The following is a 24,463-nucleotide window of genomic DNA, read 5'->3' on the forward strand; positions in this document are numbered from 1 at the left end:
GGCATCTGAGAAAGACTTTGACTGAATGCAGAGGCATTGTACAATACATGCATTTGGGATGCAGGCTGTCTGATATCTGAGACGAGGAATCTGATTGGCTGTTGCTGTTCTGGAATTTAGCCAATCGGGTGTTTGGTTCTGTCCGAATGACTGCGAGATTGAAGTGTCAACTTGAGTTTCATTAATGCTAGACTGATAAACTGAATTTATTTTTGACTTTTAAACTCTGCAGCGTGATGAAAATGTCCAAATTTGTGCTCAACTGTTGTGGATTTCTAAACGGCTGATATCTAGAAGTGCAGATGGCCAATTCATTACCTTTGTCACTTTGTGTTCCTGTTGCTGCATGATTTTGATGAATCTTATCATTTTATCCTTTTTTGTGCGTAATTGTGGTTATTAGGCAAGGCAAGTTTATTTATATAGCACATTTCATACACAGTGGTAATTCAAAGTGCTTTACATAAAAGAAAGTGAAATAGACATTAAAAATCAATAAAAACATGGAAATAAAAATAATAAAAACAAGGAAATTTAAGATGATATAGAAATTGATTTAAAATGAATTTAAAGAAAATGATTATACATAAAATTCATTGCAGTCAGTTCGGACATAGCACAGTGCTCATTCAACAAATGCACAGTTAAACAGATGAGTTTTGAGTCTGGATTTAAATGTGGCTAATGTTTTAGCACATCTGATCTCTTCTGGAAGCTGGTTCCAACTGTGGGCAGCATAATAGCTAAAAGCAGACTCCCCTTGTTTTGTGTGAACCCTTGGTATTTCTAACTGACCTGATCCTAATGATCTGAGTGGTCTGTTCGGTTTATATTCAGTGAGCATATCAGCAATATATTTAGGTCCTGGGCCATTGAGTGACTTATAAACAAGTAAAAGTACTTTAAAATCAATCCTAAATGTAACTGGAAGCCAGTGTAAGGACCTGAGGACTGGTGTGATATGCTCAGATTTGCTGGTTCTAGTTAGAATACTGGCAGCAGCGTTCTGGATGAGCTGCAGTGGTCTAATGGTCTTCTTGGGAAGGCCGGTGAGGAGACCATTACAATAATCCACCCTGCTGGTGATAAAGGCATGAACAAGTTTCTCCAAGTCTTGACTGGAAACAAAATATCAAATTCTTGCAATGTTTTTGAGATGATAGTATGCTGATTTAGTTACTGCTTTGACATGACTACTGAAACTAAGGTCTGTCTCCAGAATCACCCCAAGATTTCTGACTTGATTTTTCGTTGTTTGACCCCTAGAGTCAAGGTATGCATTCACCTTGAGAACTTCATCTTTGTTTCCAAATGCAATAACTTCAGTTTTCTCCTTGTTTAACTGAAGAAAGTTCTGGCACATCCAACTGTTAATTTCAGCAATGCATTGGCAGAAGGTGTCAATGGGGCTGTAGTCATTTGGAGATAGGGCTAGGTAAATCTGGGTATCATCAGCATAGCTGTGATAGGCAATTTGGTTCTTCATCATTATCTGACTTAGTGGGAGCATATACAGGCTAAACAAGAGCGGTGCAAGAATTGAACCTTGTGGGACTCCACATGTCATGGCCGTCCACTTAGTCTTTTGCTCTCCTATACTCACGTAATAACCTCTCCCTTCTAAGTATGATCTGAACCATTTGAGTGCCATCCCAGAAAGCCCGACCCAGTTTTCCATGTTATGATCGACAGTGTCAAACGCAGCACTAAGATCTAGTAGTACCAGCACTGATATTTTGCCAGAATCAGAATTGAGGCGAATATCATTTATTATCTTAATGAGTGCTGTCTCTGTGCTGTGATGTGCTCGGAAACCAGATTGAAAATTGTCCAGGTATCCATTTGACTTTAAGTAGTTGTTCAGCTGATTTAAAAACTACCTTTTCAATAATCTTACCTATGAAAGGAAGATTTGATATGGGCCTATAGTTGCTCAACATGGTTAGTTATTATTAGTTAATATAATTTCCTCTCACAGATAATCTGCATCTGCGTAATTAATATTTAATAAAAAATATATATATTTATTCTAAATTATTATTATTTTGTGGTAAATAATTATATTACTAATTTAGTAATTAATTTATTTGTATTATAGTTTATAATAATTGTATATATCATTGAATAATTTATTGAATATTAATATAAAAATATTAATACAAATATACAATAAATACTAATTCATGTGTGTAGTGTACAATATATGAATACAAAATATTTAATAAATTATAACTGAAGTTTTATATTTAATAAAATTGTGTTAATCACATTGCAGAAATAATTTACTGACAAATTCATTAAACTAATATATCAATAGTGTTAAATAATTTCAAGATGGAACAAATGTTAATATAGAATATTAAAATATTGTAAGTAATTTATTATTATACTTATTTAATAGTTATTTTATGTAAATTATGCTAAATGGAAATAATTTAGTTTCAGTTTTATTATTTCAATATAATATCAGTATACATTTTAAATATTACAAATAATTTATTGCAATTATTACTAAATTATTTGTATTTCATATAATTATTTTCCAAGTTGTTTATATTAAATATAAATGCTTCATTGCTAATTTTATTATTAAAATATCAGTATATTTTATCATCATTTGTGACTATAAAATATGAAATACTGTATATCAATTCATTACTACTAAATTATTCAACAATTATTTTGTAATATAGTTATATTAAATATAAATCATTTAGTAATATTTTCTATTAATATAAAAAATTACAATAATATTAATTATATATTCAAAATAACACTTAGATTGTTCTCAACCTAATGATATTTCATAGACATACCAAAAGACACTCTAAAACAATATCTTAAAAACTACAAAGGAACTTTGTTTTAATAAAACAAAGTATTTGGCACTTTATTAAGGCATTAGACACCTGATATTTTCCTATCACAAATAGTGGTTGCATCATGAAATGGTGAGAAATATCTACATGGTTGAGTGATGTCCCAGTAACCAGAAAATACACACAGACATCCTGCGCTTCAGATTTGATTTAATTTCAGGCCACGTTTGGTGTGTAATGTAAAATATGATTCCATTGCTCCATGAACATGTTAAATGATGAATGTGTTGGGATGGGATGCTGGCTTCCTGTCAGCACTGGTCTCCAGAGAAGTGTGTGTGTGTGTGTATGCTGTAATAATTAGGTTTGACTCCATGGTTTTGCTCTGGTTAGCCTCTGCAGGCTTTCTCCTCCCACCAAGGACTTCACTCTCTCCCAAACACATGCACACACTAGTGAAAACTCAGAAAATAAATGATTATGTGCTCGCTGAAGCACTGAAATCGCATCCTGTAGGGGGTCTCATGTCCAATTACCAGAATAAATATAGCCAGAAACTATACGAATACTCTACGAAGTGCGCAAACGTAAACATTGTCAGTGTTTGGTTTTGTTGAGTATATATATTGTGTGTTCTGGGTGGATTGTGATGGTTGACTACAGTGTAAAAAGTTATTTTTCAAAGATATGAATAAACCAAAGATTATTGGAATTGTTTTACAAGCAAAAATATTAGTTTTTCTACTTCAATTCAGTGTGTTGCTTGCAGTTTCTTTGTAAGTAATTGCGAAATTTACTAGCAATTTCTGAGTGAAAATTGTTTCTACATCAATTATTATTATTTTTTTCCAGCTGTCCACCAACATTCGGCTAGATTTTTTTTTCTTTGTTGACTAAATTGAGCCAGAGTTGAAATAGCCTGCTTTAGCTAATTTTCTTCGCAATATTGTCTTCAAACTTTTTCTCTGCCCTGATAATAGTTGGCCTAAAAGATAAACTGACTTTAGAAGACGACATACGCTAATGCTCGCTATTCTGGGACACTGAGAATGCAATTTGCATACTCCTCTTAAGGGCTGAATGATTTATAAGAAGAAAAAATAAATCCATATGAATTTATTTTATATGGTAAATAATTGTTAAATAAAAATCATTTAGTAACACTTACGTTATTAAATATTAATGTAAAACTAAAAAGTATAAATGTAAAATATACAAATAAATATACATAATTTCTTTTAAATAATAAAGTTTACATTTTTTAAATGTAATTATTTGTTAATGATATTAAATATAACTATTTTAGTAAGTTTTATTTTTTAAATAAAATTGACTAAAAGAAATTTAATTAATATTATTATATTATACTAAATGTTAGTCTTTATTATCAAGTAATTAATTAATTATTGTATATTAATTATACTAAAAATAATGAAATTGCGATTTATTTTATCCCATATTTTATTTTATTAAATTTTTTTATGATTTGCGAAGAAAAAACAGGTTTTGCACAATTTTGCGAAAATATTATGATTATACGTCAGTAAGGTTTTATTGCTTTTAATTTTACTACTACTACTCAATAAAAGTATACTTACTATTATAATATTTCACTGAAAAAATATTACATTTACAACTTTAAAATTAAAATATTCATATTTAACTCCAGGGAGATCTGAAATTTTCTCTTTTCTTGATAATCACTTCTCATTACAATTATAATAAGGTGTTTGTCACAAGTTGCGTTTCCGGATACACAACACATGATAAAAATTATTATAATAATAATAGTAATTACATTTAGATTTTGTGCAGCCCTGCCTGTTATAAATTATAGTCTGAAGCATGAAACTGAGCTTGTGTAGCTAGAAAAGTTTGCATTCATAGTATATTTTAGGCCTAACATATAGGCAAAAATTTGAACAAATGATTGTTGGCATATATACTTACATCAACACTTTCACTAGCAGATCTCCTGAATCTGACTTTTAGTGGCCGAAAGCATGACTTCTGCAGCGTTGCAGTCCATGTCTTATGACTGTTCTTTCTCCCTGAGGAATGGAACAAACCTAAAAAAGCACAATCGTCATCAGTTTCCACAAGCACAATAGTGTTGCATTGTGTTTCATAATTAATGGGGACTCAGCACAAATTCAGTCCTTGTAATCCCCCTAAACGCCCCTGAAAGTCTCGTTATCAGTCGGCGTGACTCCTGAGGTAAATCTTCACTGGCTTACGTTGAACGTGCTGGGCTTTATATGTCTTTCGGAGTGTTTGGTTTGTGAAGATGGACGGGGGCGAGCAAGTCTTCATTGTTATGTAGAGCGTTTCTTGAGAGAGAGGCCCGACCTGATGCAAAACAACAGTTCATTTACAGAGGACTTTGTTTAAGCCTCGGCTAATCCAGACCTCCCAACAGAAATGACATTTTGTATCATTTTCTTCTGCCTTTGGAGAGGTACATTTGGGAACACAATTCACTGGCCTTGAATTGTTTCTTTTTGAGTATTCATGTATGCAAATGAAATTCTGAGTGTAATTGAAACAACAATATGATGTGTTCTACTTTGACTTGCTGTGCACCAGAAATAAAATTAGTGCACATGCTTCGGCACAATGAGACAACTGTAAGGTACATGTGGCACGGGGTTGAATTTGGCTTGCAACCTTTCCTAATAATTGTATTTATTTTTCATATGTTGCATAGTGTGTATATATACTGTGTGTATATATATATATATATGTGTATATGTGTGTGTTTGTGTAGTTTTGTTATATACATAATGTAAAGCATATTTTATGACACTTATTTTTCTTTTAAAGGTGTTTGTATGTCTATAAAACAGTCTAGAGAAAAAATGATCAGCCTTACTAATTGTATTGATTGATTTATTGGTGGTTGTTTGTTTGTTCATTCACTCGACTCATCCTTAGTCAAAAATATTTTTTACTCTCTGAGAAATATGTTTGATGAAGAGGCTTGTAATGTCAGACTCATTTGCAGTAGCTGAATCTTGTCAGGTCGAATGACCTATTCACACAGAGACGATAAATGAAGTCGGTCATTTAATGGACTCCTGAAATTAACCTCTTATGGGCTCTTTGAAATATTATCTTCCACCCACACCCCCCTGCACTTTACCCGAGTAAAGCTTTTGTTTTAGAGTCCGTGGTGAAGTATGGACTGCAGGGCAGTGGAGGGAGAAATTGCTTTGTCCTCTGCAGAAGGGTCATTTATATATGAGGTGGTCATATTTACCATGTGATGAGCTGTTGGCGGAAATCCCACTCGCCTTCCTAGCTTGTCAAAGTAATATAAAACTCTTAAATATCATCATTGGAACTAATAATAAAATTTTATAACCGCAGGCCGTAATGTGCCACGTTATCTCAGTTATTGCCCCAATGGCACGTTTTGGAAATCTAATTATAATTATTAATTTGTAATGACAGGTGTTTTAACGCAGGGTGGAAGGATCGGTTTTATATGGATGTGGTAATGCCGCTCTGTTTGAATTAATTAATTCAGCCAAACCCTGGGCTTTATCTGTATGAAGCTGTCTGAAGGACGATGATTAAGGAGGAGTGCTTGAATTTAAACTCGTGAGGTTTCCGCAGAGCTAACAATGTATCTAAGAGCATCTAAATTCCCTGGCCTCCAGCTTGAAGTGCTTTCCACTCCTCTTCTGTGAGTTACGTGCCACATCCGAGATAAGAGTTCTCATGTCTTATGGGACACCCAAGAGTCGTGGATTACCAGTGTTTCATGTTGTCGACGGATGGTTTGAAACATCTCTCTGGCTGAATATTACAGGGATGTTGCTATATGGGAATAGCGGGGTTTAGTTTCCCATTCCAGGTCCATTAACCCCTCTTGTAGTTTTTTTTGGGGGGGGAGTATTGAGTGTTGTTTTGAGTTGCATTATATGATTCTGTCCATGTTGGTGGAAAATAAGTGTTTTAGAACTGCTAATGGAACCAAAATAATCTTTTTTTTTTTTTTTTTTTTTTTTTATAAAAAATGTGTATAATTGCTAATAGGCCTATTTGTGTATTATGGGGATGTTGACTACATGGGAATCTCAAGGTTCATTTTCTTATTCAAGTACCATTAACAGCTCTCATAAAAATTTTGAGGAAGTATTGAGGTTTTTATTTATTTATTTATTTTTTTGTCTTTCGTGCTTTTAATGTTAAAAAGATGCCTTTTTATATCCGAAAAGCTTGCTAATGTTTGTGTGTTTCTGTTTGTGATTTCAATTCTATTAACAGTTCTTGCAGTGCAAAACAGCTCTGAATACTTTCTTAAAAGTACTACATTGCGCCATTTTGTCAGGAAAAAGTGTTTTAAAACTGTTAATGTAACCGAAAACATTTCTAATTTTTTTGTTTTGTTAAAATGTAAAATTTTTGTCACCGAAAAGTTGCGTGTAATTGCTGATGTTTATGTGTTAATGTTCTGTTTCTGATTTCAGTTCTGTTAACAGTTCTTGCTGTTCAAATCAACACTGAATACTTTCTTAAAAGTACTACATTGCGCCATTTTGTCAGGAAAAAAAGTGTTTTAAAACTGTTAATGGAACCGAAAACATTTCTCTTTTTTTTTAAATGTTACATTTTTGTCACCGAAAAGTTGCGTGTAATTGCTGATGTTTATGTGTTAATGTTCTGTTTCTGATTTCAGTTCTGTTAACAGTTCTTGCTGATCAAATCAACACTGAATACTTTCTTAAAAGTACTACATTGCGCCATTTTGTTGGGAAAAAAAATGGTGTTTTAGAACTGTCAATCGAACCGAAAATATGTCTTCCTGATTTTTAAAAACAAAAAATTGTTCAAACATTGCGTTTTTGCAACCGAAAAGATGTGTAACTGCTAATATTTCTAGCAAAACAAACATTTTTGTTACCATATTGTGAAATATGTCAAGGTGTGCTCACATTAGCTGCATTTCATTAAAATGTTAGCAAAAAAGGTGTAAATTTGCTTTAAATCACTTTCATACCAAAAAACGTTCTGTTGGTCTCTGTAACGAATTTGCGAGACTGAATTAAACATTATTGAAATACTCTACTGTGTAGAGATTTTTTTACATAACACTCCAGATTGAGTGGATTCCTTAGTTAAATGACTGAATATTTCCTGCAAAATTTTCCAAACAAATGTAAGTGTGACTACATCTTTCAACTGCTATTCACAATGCATTGCATTCTCAGCATTGCCACAAGAGGCGCTCTATCTGCAATTTATATAAACCATTCATCTACGATTGTGTTTTTCTTTTTTCTTTTTTGGCTTCAGCGATTTGAATAGAATTTTGCTAAGCTAAACTAGGCATGTTTATAACTAGCTACTTGAACAACATTATGTCTTGTTAAGGACGGAGGCCTGTTACCACCAAAAAAATAAAAAATAAATGCAAAAGCATTCGTTCAACATGTCCAATGATATCACACACTTACGAGTTGAAGCTGAGGTTGACAGATCAATGACTAAATAGCTTTATCACTGGAGTCTGTGAAAATAGACACTAAAGAAAAGAGGATAGTGGCATACAGAGGGATTTTGGAAAGGAGATACTAGTCTTCAGTCTTTGGAGTGCCCCAGGTGCTGTTATCAGAAACCATGATTACATCCTTGTCAGACCTCTAGGTTTCTAATCCATCAATTGCTCTTCCTCTGCCTCCTAATACCACCATTGACACATCCAACTGTGCCACTGATGGTCTCGTAGAGTTTAAAATGAGACCTTTTAGGTGCTCCTAGTGTTAGAAGAACCATAGACCTTGAAGCACTTCTCCAGAGAGAGTGCTGATATAGCCGAGGGAGGTCAGTGCTGTAATTTTACGATTTCATTTTTTCCAGGAATACACTTTCTCCAACTTCTGATAGCCTGAATTATGAATAAAATAAAAGCATGAGGAAGGATTGTTTGAGGGTTGGACTAAATGGAACAGAGCCAAGTGGTATTCCTGACCTACTTCAGCATCTATTAAATGTAGATAATAAGAAATGGACATTTAAAGGGAATAAATCCTTCCATGAGTCTTTTGTGTGAAAGGCTTTTAAAACATAGGCATGCCAAAGATGCTTACCTCCTTTTGAAGGGTTCATCAAGCCTTTAAGTAGCAGACATGAAAGGTCCTTCCAAGGCCTTCATCTTTCAACTTCCACAGCGTCTTCTAAAAAACAATCCATAACCAAATGTTGCATTGCATTTCATCTAAGTACAGCTTTTCTGTACAGAGACACCCTCATGTCATTTCAAACCTCATTTATGGCATCCTATGGTAAATTGTTGTGTAGAAATTAAATTATTATCAGCTACTCTGAGTTACTTGGCCCTTTGGTCTCGTTTGATATTCGTTTCATGCTTCTGTGATTATTTAGTCCAACTAATTATAGCTTGTTTTACATCTCTGTGTTGTTTTGCATGTCTGTCACGTCAAGTGCAGATTAATAGCGCTCATCGTCTCAGACAGAAGTTGAGGCAATCATGTATGGAAAACCCCCAAAAGCCAAACTGTTGCTCACCTTAAGAGAGCATAAATCATAACAGAAAAAATAGCACCTCTAATCCACAACAAGGTGCAAAAATGTATCATTTTATAAACCGTTACAGGAGTTTGCAAAAAGTTGGTGCTTTTTTTTTTTTCTTTTCTAAATGGAACCATGCTGACACAAAAAGTAATATATTCACTTTTAGGATGGTATTTATTCATGTTCATCACCCAGTGGGTGTTTTAGTTTGTTTAATTGATGGAACCCCTGCTGCACCATATGCATGTGATTTTTAGTTCAAGGTGTCCTTTGATATGCTTTGATATCTTTATTTTAGGACCCGGCAAATCAAACGCTCTAACCGTGATAAAAGACAGTTTCATCCAGATATCAGGTCTATAAATTATAAATAAGCACATTTTACGTTGTTGTTGTTGTTGTTTCCAGCAGGGAAAGATACCTTAGATTTATTCATTTTGTAAATGACAATTTTATTACTTTGTTTATGGTAGTGTGACTTTCAGTCTAAAGTAAATGTGCACACTGTGTAATAACACTGATCTATAAAGCCTTATGCAGCTTTAAAGCTACAGTAAATACCTTTTTGTGCTAAAGTAAATTATAGTGTATTTTACTGAAACAATATTCAAGATGAAAACAAAGGGATTAGTGACAGTAGCTAAAAAGTAATGTCTCAGAAATGCAGCAATGCATTAAATTGTGATAAAAGACTTTGGTGTTTTTGTTGTTTGGAGCAACATGCACAAGAAGACCAGGAATATGCAATAAGTAAATTGGGTACATTTTGATTTCATGCTAGCTTTATGTTCTGTTAGCAGTGAGATGTCACTAAGAAGTTTTTTTTAGAGATTAAGTAAAGTAAAAATTGAAGTCAAGATTATAGATGGAGCACATGGTCATTTCAGAGGATGACAGCACCTTGATATGGCTGAAGATGCCGTATTGATTGTAGTAACCTCTGCTGTATTTTCCCTAATTGTCATCCCATGGTCGTATATTCCTTCAGTTAAACTTAGTTGCGACAAGAGTGGATGATATAAAATGAACAAAGAGCATTATTCATACTTGAGACGTTCAGAATTCATCAGCATCTGGAAATAGATTTTCTTGATTTCTAAGCCAACAGTTTCTGACTTAACTTCTAAATAGACAACAATGCGTAAACCCCTTCCAAGACAGATTAAAAGTAATCAAATTTAAAGATCTATTAATCTCATGCAGTACATTTGAGTTCCATCTTGTCCCATTTTGTCCCTTTAGCTATACCACAGTAATCTCTAGCTACAATCTCTATGAAGAGTTTTGCTTTAATGATCCAATAATCTGATTGCAGTGTGTCTCATTATTCTCAGTGCGTCAAGCGTTTGTCCTGCCACACAAAGCTAATCAAGACTGTCCCTGTCTTTTTGTTTTCCCAGCAGGAACAAATGGAAAACTGCCAGTGTTTGATTGTCAGGTTTGGAGCAATGGTGAAATAGCATAAGCAAATGCAAGATGGCCGCCCACAGGATCAGAGTAACCAACAACAATAATGTGCTCCCTAGATGTAAATCAGAGGGCACGCTTATTGACCTTGATGAAGGAGTGACTGAGGCGAGTCTCATAGATGTCAAAGGTCAGTTTATTGTACTGCGAACACACTGCAGAACAGCATATTCATTACAAATCAGCAATTCTTATTTATATGTTTGTCTCTACAGTGCCTTCTCCCAGTGCCTTGCGTTTGGCCCCCTCAACATCGTTTGGAACTGCACAGGAAGTGGTCGCTATAAAGGATTACTCTCCATCCAGTTTTACCACTCTGAAGTTCTCCAAAGGGGATCATCTTTATGTGCTGGACACGTCTGGTGGGGAATGGTGGTACGCCCACAACAACCGAGAAATGGGATACATCCCTTCAACGTACGTCCAGCCGATCAACTACAGGAACTCATCTCTAAGTGACAGTGGGATGATTGACAATCTTGGGGACTGCTCGGAGGAGGGAGCAAAAGAGCTGGACCTGCTGGGGGAGTGGACTGGAGTGTCACTGAAGCCCTCCCTGCCTTATGACTACAACAACCCCTTCTCCATGCTCTCCTCAACCAACCCATTCCTTAATGGGTCCATGGATGATGTTCTTGATCAGAACAGCAATGAGAAGGTGAACCAATGTAACAGCATGGATTTGCTTTTCTTTGACTTGCCTTCAGCCTCCATCTCCACTACCAGCAACACAAAAGGTTACAGCAATAGTGTCTTTGATGGAACATCTACCAGCACTGATTTTGAAGCCTTGCAGATGCTTCGCAGGGACAATCCCTTTTTCCGAAGCAAGAGATCTTACAGTTTATCAGAGTTATCTATTTTACAATCTCAGTCAAATCCTCCATTGCCTTCATCAGGGTTTTTTACAGGGCTTAAAGCTCCCTCACCGGAGCAATTTCAGACCAGAGAGGACTTTAGGACAGCATGGCTAAACCACCGAAAGTTGGCACGATCTTGCCATGACCTTGAGTCCCTTGGGCAGAACCCAGGCTGGGGTCAAACACAACCAGTAGAGACCAACATTGTTTGCAAATTGGACAGCTGTGGCGGTGCAGTCCAGCTACCAGATACAAATATCAGTATTCATGTTCCTGAAGGTCATGTTGCAGTTGGAGACACTCAGCAAATCTCAATGAAGGCTCTACTAGATCCTCCCTTGGAGCTAAACAATGACAGATGCTCGACTGTCAGTCCAGTGGTTGAAATCAAACTGAGCAACATGGAGATAAAGTCATTCATTACCTTAGAGATGAAGGTATCCGTTGCAACTAGGACAGAAAGTCAAATGGCGGAGGTTTTGTGTGTACGAAGTGATTGCAAAGAGGGTCCTTACTCTCCTGTTCCACAAGCTTACATTTATGGTGATACAATTCAGGTTCAGCTGGACAATTTGGAGCCCTGCATGTATGTAGCAGTTATTGTCCAGACCCAACATATTTCCTTCAATTCAACTGTTTGGGATCATATGCTGAAGAAAGTTACCCTGGGTCTCTATGGGCCCAAACACATTCATCCATCTTTTAAGACTGTGGTGGCAATTTTTGGCCATGACTGTGCCCCCAAGACTCTTCTAGTTAGTGAAGTTGGGAAACAAGCGAAGTCTGCCCCTCCTGTTGCCCTACAACTGTGGGGGAAGCACCAATTTATCCTTGGCAGACCACAGGACTTGCAGATAGGGATGTACTCCAACATGTCAAATTATGAGGTCAAGGCAAATGATCAGGCTAGGGTTGTTCGTGGGTTTCAGATCAAACTAGGCAAGGTGAGTCGGCTCATCTACATGATTACGTCTCGGAATGCAGATGAGATTTCTGACTTCACATTACGTGTCCAGGTAAAAGATGATCAGGATTGCATCCTTGCACAATTTTGTGTTCAGACACCACAGCCGCCGCCTAAAACCGGGATACGGAACAATGGCCAGAGGCGATTCCTAAAGAAAAAGGAAGTTGATAAAATAATTTTGTCTCCTCTGGCCATCACCACCAAATACCCACAGTTTCAAGAGCGCTGCATTACCAACTTGAAATTTGGCAAACTGATCAAAACAGTTATCAGACAAACCAAGAATCAATACTTGCTGGAATACAAAAAAGGGGATATCATCGCCCTACTCAGTGAGGAGAAGATCAAACTCAAAGGACAACTATGGACCAAAGAGTGGTACATTGGATACTATCAGGGAAAGATTGGGCTTGTACATGTAAAAAATGTGCTCGTCTTGGGAAAGGTCAAGCCTATTTACTTTTCTGGGCCAGATTTTACAACCACAATGTTGATGGAACAAATCCTGAAGCCCTGCAAGTTTCTCACTTACATTTATGCCTCTGTGAGGACAATACTTATGGAGAATCTGGGAAACTGGCGAGCATTTGCTGATGCTCTGGGCTATGTGAATCTTCCTTTGACGTATTTTTGCAGAGCAGAGCTGGATAGTGAGCCAGAGAGGGTTGCTTCAGTGCTGGAGAAACTAAAGGAAGATTGCCTCAACATGGAGACCAAGGAGAAAAAATCTTTTCAGAAGGAACTTATGATGGTAAGCTTCTGTTTGTGTTGGTTTATCTGAACTGCATTGTTTGAAAACTATTGTGGTTGTGTTTGCTTTTTGAATGCAGTAGATGCCCCTGTCCTAAATGGATAACTACCAGAAATTTGTCCACAAAGTATTTGATTTAAACCCGTTTTTATGCAGTCCTGCTTATCTGCATTTTTTCTTATTAATGCTTGGGGCTAATTCTGATGAGAGTGCACTTAGCTGCTCTCTGCCTTTCTTATCGGTACAGCTGTGGAAACCTGCAAGTACAGCAGCCAGAACCCTGCTTGACTCAAATTCTGACTGAAAGAAAGATTGAGCTTGTATTAGTTTTTTTATCACTGGGCACAGGATGTCCAGGGCTGGTAATGTACAAGCTGCCTCTGTTTAATCTACACAATGTCCAGCAATATAAACTCTTTGGAATTCTTAAAGCAGGGGTCGGCAAGTAAGTTTGGCATCGGGCCAAAAAACAATTTCAGAACATAGTCAAAGATAATTTAAGATATTAATTGATGAAAAATGCAACCAGAATTGCCTGTGACTGACTGTTACAGTGTATTTTGTAATTGGTAGTGAGCTGTTACTCTGTGTAAAATCCTGCGACAGTCATTAACAAAAAGCCACATTTGTGTGGCGGTGTCCGATCAGAGTATGTCAGCGGAGTGGAGCGTCAATAATTTCCGCTCCGTGCTCCGAGCATTTAATAATCACTCCGCTCCCGCTCCACTCCGCGCTCACTGATATCAGAAACGCCACTCAGTGTCTAAAGTATTTCAGTATGTTTGAAATATCACAGTTCTATGGAAGGCCGTTTCTGCCACTGAATAAAAAATAAAAAAAGGTTATTGCGAATTTTTTTTTTTTTTTTTTTTTCCTCTCCCTCACAATTCTGACTCTTTTTTTACCACTCACAATTGTGAGATATAAACTCGCAATTGCGAGTTATAAAGTCAGAATTGCGAGTTAAAGTCCAGTTTTGAGGGGGGAAAAAAGACTGATATGTTCTCAGAATTGCGAGTTTATATCTCAGAATTAGTCTATAACTTTTTAACTCGCAAGTGCGAAAAAAAAGTCAGCTGTCAGCTGAAAATATTCAGAAGGAACAAATAAATTCCTTGAGAAATATAACTTCCCGCTCATGTCCACTGCAGTCATCATAGCCTTCACATTCTTTCTGATTTGAGTTATCCTTTTCTATCTAGCTAGCTAAATATGTTTAACATGTGAATTCTTGTGGGCCGCCTGTTGCAAAGGATTAATGCCTTAACGGATTAGCTGATCTAAAAATGAAAATTCTGTCATCTTTTACTCACTCCTTTTGCTCATGTTGTTCCGAACCTTTATGGCTTTCTTAAATGTGAACTTAAATTTTGTTCTGGCCCTCACGCAAAGGTATTGTATGGCTTTAGAAGATTGCATATGGAAATCTTTTATCATATGAAAGGCCTCAGCCCTTCACTTTTATTATATCGAAAAGAAAATAAGTTACACTTGATTGGAACGACATGAATGGGTGATTTTTGGGTGAACTACTCCTTTGACTCAACCACACTTTTGTTGACAGAAACAAAATATTGGGAAAGAACACAGAACAGAGGAAAAGCACAGCAGAGAATATTGAGTGTGTAGCTATATCTACCTTACATACTCTTTCTACTAGCGTTGACCGATATCCCATTTATAAGTAAACAGGTTAGCGCCCCACATCTGTCAGCTCAGGGCTTGCAGATCTGAGGAGACGGTGTGTGTAGAAGGATATAGCACTTGTTCAGGCTGGATAGCGAGAGAGAGGATATATGTAGTAATTCCAGTCTTATCTTTAGCAAAACGTTAGCTTTAGCATCTTATCTTGGATAAACAATACAAATGCCATTTTTGCTACATTGCTGGGTATTTTTAAAGGTCCAAATGGGGATTCTGACTATTCTCTGACCTCAGGGTTAAAGTGATATCCCTGACTGGAATCGTCGTTTTATATTTACTTTCACAACAGGTAGAGAGCTTTTGTTCAATTTAAATTATTCAAGACTTGAGTGGGTGGTAAGCGTCTGTTACAGGGCGTAACACCTTAGCAATCATTCTCATCTCTTTCACTGTGTTTCTGTATATTTCTCCTTGCTGAGAGGGAGCTTCATCATTGTTTCCCCGCCGTGCTTCAAGTGCTGACACATTCATCAAGTAGAGATGTGGCTATTATTCCCAAGGCCTGACGTCATAGGATAGCCGAGTGAATCGATTTTGAAATTGCAGCCTGATGGACATACAGCCTTTCCTTGCCTCACTCTTGCTATTATTTAGCGATTTGTCTTTTTGAGTTTGGTAATTACGCCCAATGCTTCTTAGCCTGGTGACATTTTGAGTTGTGCAGACAATGAGATGGAAGAAATTTTGCTCAGTGTTAAGTCTGACAGGCCAGCTATTAAGCTTAGCATAGCAATTTATAGGTCTTTTAAGCGAATACCCGTCTGTATTATGATTTAACAATTCTGTATGCTGCCTCAGTATCCCCATTCACAGTTAGCATTCCACACACGCAAATGTGCTTAGCCTAAATCCATAAATACTGCATATGACTATTAAGCCAAGTTTTATCAAGTCATAAATGGCAGCTTGCCACCTTTACTCAGCAAGTGGTGCATTTTCAAAGCTGGGTGGTTGGCTAGGCATTCTGGAAGCTTCCAAAGACTGAAGAGCTTGGCAGCTGCCTCAGTCATATCTAAACACTTCTAAAATAAAACCAAACAGCATGAGGGCACTCCAAGGCCATCAGGCTAGTAAAGAAAACAAGCTAAACTGAGCCATTTTAATGTGCTTGGTTTAAATATTTGCAGTGGCCAGAACTGGGGTTATCGCCAGCTAACAGTGAGCCACTTTTTTTGGGTTTGGTGCGGCTTCCTTTGTGTAAATGTCACTATAGTCGCATAGCCAATGCATTTTGTTGTAAGATAGCTTATTTATATTTGTTTGTACTAAAATTACAGAGGAGCTCTGTAATCTGTAGATATTTCTACAATCGATTAGGTGTATTTTATCAATTTATTTGCTGAAAGAAAGCTGACAGGTTTGTCTCTCCGTCTGGTTTAAACTGGCCGTCTCTGCCCCTAAGGGTTAAATAATGCATTTATAAGCGATTTCCAACAGATTTTGCCTGAGGACTGTCTGAGTCCTGACATTTTTCTCAAATAGCCATGGTGTGTTGGGACACATTTTACATCTTTCTTTAGAAATCAATGTGAAACATGACCTTCACCTCTCCCTGCCCTCTGGTAGCATAGCTAAAATGAGATTATTTTTCTGTGTCTCTTCAATCATAACCACAACACTTTTGACTCATTTTACAGTCATTATTGTAAGTGGAAGTATTTTATTGACACTTTATGTGGCTGCTACTGTGTTCAGCAGTATCGTTTAGCTCTATTGAGTTTCAAAGGGAAAAGCTGAGACTTCTCACTCTCTCTCTCTCACCTAGGCTTGCATTCTAATTTGCATACTATCTGTTCTAAATAGTATGCAGGTTTAGAATTTGTGGATTCTAAAGAATGGTATGTTAACATTATATCAGCAAGAAGCCCATGTGAGCCCATACATCTTTGGATGCTTTTTTTTCTTGCATAACAAAAGAAAGAGCTTGTGACAAATGTATGAACTTCAAAGTTAAGAAATATTGAATATTAAAGATAGATTAAATTAAAGCTAGATGATAGAATGTTTAAATATTAACACTGACGCTCTGTTAGATTTCATACATGTACAGTATCTCAAAGAAGTGAGTACACCCCTCACATTTTTGTAAATATTTTATTATATCTTTTCATGTGACAACACTGAAGAAATGACACTTTGCTACAATGTAAAGTAGTGAGTGTGCTGCTTGTATAAGAGTGTAAATTTGCTGTCCCCTCAAAATAACTCAACACACAGCCATTAATGTCTAAACCGTTGACCACAAAAGTGAGTACACCCCTAAGTGAAAATGTCCAAATTGGGCCCAAAGTGTCAATATTTTGTGTAGCCACCATTATTTTCCAGCACTGCCTCTTGGGCATGGAGTTCACCAGAGCTTCACAGGTTGCCACTGGAGTCCTCTTCCACTCCTCCATGATGACATCACGGAGCTGGTGGATGTTAGAGACCTTGCGCTCCTCCACCTTCCGTTTGAGGATGCCCCACAGATGCTCAATAGGGTTTAGGTCTGAGACATGCTTGGCCAGTCCAGCACCTTTACCCTCAACTTCTTTAGCAAGGCAGTGGTCATCTTGGAGGTGTGTTTGGGGTCGTTATCATGTTGGAATACTGCCCTGCGTCCCAGTCTCTGCTTCAGTATGTCATAGTACATGTTGGCATTCATGGTTCCCTCAATGACCTGTAGCTCCCCAGTGCCGGCAGCACTCATGCAGCCCCAGACCATGACACGCCCACCACCAAGCTTGACTGTAGGCAAGACACACTTGTCTTTGTACTCCTCACCTGGTTGCCGCAACACACACTTGACACCATCTGAACCAAATAAGTTTATCTTGGTCTCATCAGACCACAGGTCATGGTTCCAGTAATCCTTGTCCTTAGTCTATTTGCCTTCAGCAAACTGTTTGCGGGCTTTCTTATGCATCATCTTTAGATGAGGCTTCCTTCTGGGACGACAGCCATACAGACTAATTTGATGCAGTGTGAGGCGTATGGTGTGAGCACTGACAGGCTGACCACCCACCCCTTCAACCTCTGCAGCAATGCTGGCAGCACTCATGCGTCTATTTCCCAAACACAACCTCTGGATATGACGCTGAGCACGTGCTTCTTCTTTGGTCGACCATGGCGAGGCCTGTTCTGAGTGGAACCTGTCCTGTTAAACCGCTGTATGGTCTTAGTCACCATGCTGCAGCACAGTTTCAGGGTCTTGGCAGTCTTCTTATAGCCTACACCATCTTTATGTAGAGCAACTATTTTTTTTTTCAGATCCTCAGAGAGCTTTTTGCCATGAGGTGCCATGCTGAACTTCCAGTGACAAGTATGAGAGAAGGAGAGCGATAACACCAAATTTAATACACCTGCTCCCCATTCACACCTGAGACCTTGTAACACTAACGGGTCACATTATACCAGGGAGAGAAAATGGCTAATTGGGCCCAATTTGGACATTTTCACTTAGAGGTGTACTCACTTTTGTGGCCAGCGGTTTAGACATTAATGGGTTATTGATTGAGTTATTTTGAGGGGACAGCAAATTTACACTGTTATACAAGCTGTACACTCACTACTTTACATTGTAGCAAAGTGTAATTTCTTCAGTTTTGTCACATGAAAAGATATAATAAAATATTTACAAAAATGTGAGGGGTGTACTCAATTCTGTGATATACTGTATACACACACATCTCTAGCAGGATTTGATTAGCATCTAGTTAAATGTATTTATTTTAAGAAACTTTTAAGAAATAATGAAAATTTAGTTAAATGTTAGAAGTTTTGTTAGATTTTAGCTAGATGCATGATAGAAATGTGTAATTGTCTAAGTTATATTATGAAGGCGATTGCTTTTTTAGCTAGATACTAATGTTCAGATCTGTGCAAATTTAAATGTATGTCAAAATACTTGCATACTAGCTTGAGTTGCTTACGTCAAATAAGTTTCAGTCTCATGGCTCAAATTTGTTAACATTACCAGTTAGCATTCATCAAAGGAACCTTTTCAGAACCGTTTTTCAAGACTTTGACTTATGCTAACTGCACCACAGCATGAATTAATCGAAATCAATTGGAATTTGTGCTAAAATTCATCAGAATGTTATCAAGACCTTCCTTAATAAATAACATATCACAGCTGAGATCAAGCCGGTTTTGTTGACAGAGGTCATTCATTTCCTACAGTTACTTTTTCCCTCTGCACAGTGAGTTCTGACAGCAGACATTTGCTGTCAATTTATTTCCTTAACCCTCCAGACAACAAGCCATGTTTACCTCACAGCTCTCAGTCAGGGCTGTCTGATTTGGTGTCTTGTGGTGCCAGCGGTGGATTTTGGCAGGTCTAATCTATCTGATGATGGGGGAAACCAGGTGATGGGAGGATGCCAAGGGAGGCCAGTATAAATCCAGCAGCTATTATTCATTTTCCACAGCATGATAGATTCTGTGATGGATCACTTGGTAATTGAACGTTTGAGATATCATCCCATCACTCCCTGAAATGAAAGTTAATGGGAGGGAGTCAGTTGCAAATATGGGAAGATTATATTTTGAAATGATTGAGTTGCAGTATAAATATTTTCGTGTTATCATGAAAATGTCAGGGACTTTTAAATAGTTTTTCCAGACATGAAAAAGTTATTAAAAATTTTAAAGTAATGAAGATTTTAATGACTCTTTACAATAAGGTCCCATTATTTAATGTTAGTTAATGCTCATTGTAAATTAGTAAATTTTATTTAAAGCAATTTGTTTTGTTACAGTATGTATGAATATTTGTTAATGTTAGTTAATAAAATTATAACATTTAATTAAGTAATGTTAGCTCGGGTCTGTTAACTAATGTTTAACAGATACAACTTTTTATAAATATATTAGTAAATGATGAAGTCTACATTAACTGAGAATAATAAATGCTTAATAATTATTTTTAATTCATGTTAAAGTATGGTACTTTATTGTAAATTGTTACTCAATTTCTGTAGAAAATACAATCCAAAATCTGGGATCACTGTTAAAAATGCTCAAAATTTGGCATTTTTCTAATTTCATTCAGATGTATTCATTACAGATTATAATATTGGCAACATTTGGGATTCTGACATAATGGTAATCTTAATTTTCTCTAACAAAAATCCCAAAACTTTGTCTTATTTGAATTAGATTTTGAATCAGATTTAAAACATGATCTCATACCTTTTCTGTTCTTGCCTTTAAAATCTTGCTTGACTGCTGTGGTCACCATTTACTTTTATTATGCAGAAAAAAATATCTCCACAAAAGATTTTTGTGCTCCACAAAAGAAAGTAAGTTATACAGAAGGACATTAAGGGTGAGTAAGTGATGAATTGTAATTTTTTGGATGAACTATTCCTGTAATATGTTGGCCAGAATGCAGAACAAATCAGATATTATACATTCTTCCGCACAAGAAAAAAAGCCTTTCAACTAGAAAATAAAAACTCGGCTCATTATTCTTGTCACTAGAGAGATAGAAAATCCTTGGCGGGTTCATTTTATGCAGTTTTACATCTAAGAAAGAAAATCTTTCGTCTTCCTCCCACTCATCAGCTTGGCTTCCCCCCTACTGTTTCTTTTCTTTCTTCTATCTTTTTTGCTTCCCATCTCTCGCTAAACTACCGAAACGCAGGAAGCCACAGCAGGCATCTAAACTGTAGAAAACGAGATGCCACCATTCCTAAGATCACAGGTCAATTTCACCTGTCTATCATTCCCGTCAGGTTGTCTCCGGGGAAAGTGGACGATATTGTGCCAAGAACGAGCGGCGCGGCAATCCCATTTGAAAGCATGTCTCTTATACTCAACCATTCAGCTGCTATTCCGACACCCTTAATGGGTTTTTCTTGGTGATTGGAACCTTCCTGTAAAACCTGAAATTGGTTTCAATGCCACTTTCAGGTCTGAAACCCTGAGGACCAGTTTGTTGCGTTATAGTAAGTTTAGCTCAGAACTTAAAGGCTACTTCAGTCATTGACGCAGTGTTTTCATACATGAAACTAAACTGGAGATTCTTATCAGATGTAGTTTGTGATTAAATCTGACAGAACAAGTCTGTGAGAAGTCCAGCCAAGTCCTTGAGAGTTTTAAAGCGAGTTAGAGTTAGCAAACATGGCTAAATATGTTTGGATTAGCATGCTAGCATACTTTGCATGCGGTGTAGAGCATTTTAGCTTTCCAGTGTGTGCAGAATGTCATTGCAAACAGATTTTTTTATGAAATAAATTATAGTTGTATGCTATTCCATATCCAGTCATATACATTGATTTTATCATATCAGTGCATTATGGGTAATCGTTTGTTTAAGTATGTGTAGTAAGTGCATAGTAGGGGTGGGTGATATGACCAAAATCTGAATTGATGAGTAATTGTATTCCATGTTAACGACATGCATCGCAATATATAGTTATTTTTGGTTTTAATAAGGTCTTTACTATTTTTTTAAAAACACATAAAGAATTATTTACCGGAACTCTAACTCAGATTATCAATCTATCGATAACACAAGGAATTTTTCCCTCTGCATGGAAATTTGGAGTAATTACTCCGGTTCATAAATCTGGAAGCTATACAGAAATGAGTAATTATAGACCAATAAGTATTCTCCCTGTAATGTCAAAGTTGCTGAAAAATGGGTAGTGGAGCAAATAATCACATATCTTGGAAATAGTGCCTTTTCCCTTCATCCTATGCAATTCAAATTGTTTTGTGTTGGAAAATGTTAAATCTTTGATAGATAAAGGAGTAGTTGGTGCTGTATTCCTGGATTTTAAGAAAGCTTTTGAAACTGTAAATCGTGAGATTTTACTTTCTCGGTTATTAAATTAACATTTTTCAACTGAGTAGTTTAAATCTTATTTAGAAAATATATAACAGTGTGTACGGGTTATAAATACGACATCAGATTACTTGGATTATAATATTGGAGTTCCGCAAGATTCTATTTTAGGCCCATTATTGTTTTGTATGTATGTAAATGATTTACCAAATGTATGTCCTCCAGGTGTTATGTGCCAAATGTATGCGGATGATGTTGTGTTGTATGTACATGCAAAAAGTCAACAACAGGCTGCACAGAAATTGACTGACACTATGAGTTGCACAATGGCTTATCAATTCACGTTTACATCTTAATGTCAGAAAAACTGTTTGTATGTTTTTTACTAAAAGGCCAGATTATGATGTGAAAGCAGATATATTTGTCCAGGAACAAAAACTTGAGGGAGTACATGAATTGAAATATTAAGGATTATTACTGGATTCTCAACTTTCTTTTAAAAACATGTGAAGAAAGTGGTAAATACACTGTAAAAGAAAAAAAGAAAAGAAAAGTTGAGCCAACATAAAATTCTGAGATTGTAATGTGCCATTAAGAAGAACTACCTTTAGTCAATTATCTTTTGCTTTTAGAGGAACACATGAGTGGAATAGACTCCCAGTAGAGCTGAAATAATTAAAACATTTAACAGGACACTGTGGTTTCTCAAAAAAGTTGAAAATATGGTTATCGACCCATCAAAATTCTGATCATTTATAGTGATTTATGGATATGGTATAGTAGTCTGTAATTTTATTTCAATATTCTTAGTTATTTTTTTTATTTTATTTTATTAAAAAAAATTATTCTGCTCTCATATTTTCTTTTTGTTCTTAATTTGGTATTTTAATATTTTTTGTTTATATTTTCTTCCTGTCCTTAACATCAACCTGCCAAAAGGGACTACGGATGAAAATTAGCCAGTGTTTGGCTAAATCTGATGCATTTTACATATTGAAGTATTATTAATGTGCATTCTCCCTGATTAAATAAAATGAAAATGGGTATTGGTACCATAGAAATTTCATAATTCTTGTCACAAGTTTAAATATCACAACAAACTAGTACTATTAAAAAATCACAGAGTAATCAGTCAGTGATTAAATAAGAACAATACACTTTTTAAACTTAATAACAAGCAATAGGAAAAAACTACAGTAGAACAAATAAGAAATGCTACGTACATTGTAGAAATGTCAAAAATAAAATGCATATTCTTCACTGTGTAAATTAAATATATATTTCTTCTTATTAAAGTTTCAAAAGTGATTTAGTCGAGAGCAGTGAGAGATTTTCTCTCTTTTGTTGTTTGATTAACATAAATAACAGACAGCAGGAATATTAGACTGCTGTGACTTTAAGAGCTGCCCAGATCAAATATACTGTTACATATGTGTATTCTTTCTCAGCTGTTTCCTTTCACTTAAGACCTAAATTACTGTGTTTATAAGGAAATTTGCAAAGATGGACATTTTGACTCGTACAAGTATGTTTATTTTACCGTTCAAGTCCTTTAAAGCGGCAAAAATAACTGTTCAATACTCCTGTGGTCTATGAGCACCATCTTCACGTGTGCACACCTCCCTGACAGCACATGCATATCGCAAAATGAGTTTTATTTTGCTGCTGATTGCATTTCAACAGCTTAAAATCACTTGTTTTTAAACCGCAATGCTTAAAAACATGTGCAAGCGATAAGTTTTCGTGACTATGTAGCACAGCAACATCATGTGAACTTGTAACCGCAATAGAGACGATAGTCGAAAATCTCTACCAGTATATCGCCCACCCTTTGTGCATAGTATAGGAGTTTTCTGTGTGTATACAATACCCATACTATTAAATAAAATAAGTAAATTTATACATATACTATAATGTTATAATTTTATTTTGTAAGTATATACAGATTTTCTTTTTTTCTTGCTCTCATTTCTTTATATTTATGAACCTTTGAATTTCACCTCAGATATTTACCTACATAATGACTCCATCCCGAATCCAATCATCTTCTCGTTTGTATATTGAAGCATCTTGATGAGCTTGGCATTTGAAGTCTGATGTTATGAGAGCTGTTTGCCTTTGATAACACTGTGGTAGTGGCTGCTAGGCAGTTTATTCAGATGTAACCCTGCACAGATGGTTAAGTTTACATAGAGCTCCGAGATTTGCTCTATTCCAAACAGTATCGTTCGTTCTAGCCACATTAAAGCAGTTGCATTCCGAACAGGTGGCCCCCTGGCCTCTGGAATGTTCTGTGTTCTAATTCCGGAATTCTGATCATGCCTGAGGTCCCATTCCTTCACGATTCATCATTTTCTTTATTACCCAGGTAATTCAGGAGGTATTCTGGTCCGATTGGATACGGCCGAAACGCTCTTGTTACATTCCAGTCGCACTCTGGTTGGGATTTTACATTCCTGTGAATCAGGAATCTGGATAGGCATTCTGGTGAGCCAATGTTCTGCATTTTTCAAGTCAGATTTTAATCAAAAAGATGGATAGGTAGCCGTTCATGCTTTAGCAGACATCTAATTCAATTTTCAT

At 36.3% G+C, this 24,463-nt stretch overlaps 1 protein-coding gene across 1 annotated transcript in view; it reads left to right on the plus strand.

The window, feature by feature from the left end:
* Nucleotides 1-24,463, plus strand: part of LOC306867370 (SH3 domain-binding protein 4-A-like) — a 38,995-nt gene that overhangs the window by 7,007 nt on the left and 7,525 nt on the right. The window contains exons 2-3 of the mRNA XM_079412981.1: nt 10,760-10,956; nt 11,042-13,404. Coding sequence (XP_079269107.1) covers nt 10,836-10,956; nt 11,042-13,404 — 2,484 coding nt within the window. The 5' untranslated portion in view covers nt 10,760-10,835. The remainder of the gene's footprint in view (nt 1-10,759; nt 10,957-11,041; nt 13,405-24,463) is intronic.

The sequence above is a fragment of the Barbus barbus genome, assembly GCF_936440315.1.
Source record: "Barbus barbus genome assembly, chromosome: 49".
In the NCBI taxonomy this organism is placed as follows: Eukaryota; Metazoa; Chordata; class Actinopteri; order Cypriniformes; family Cyprinidae; genus Barbus; species Barbus barbus.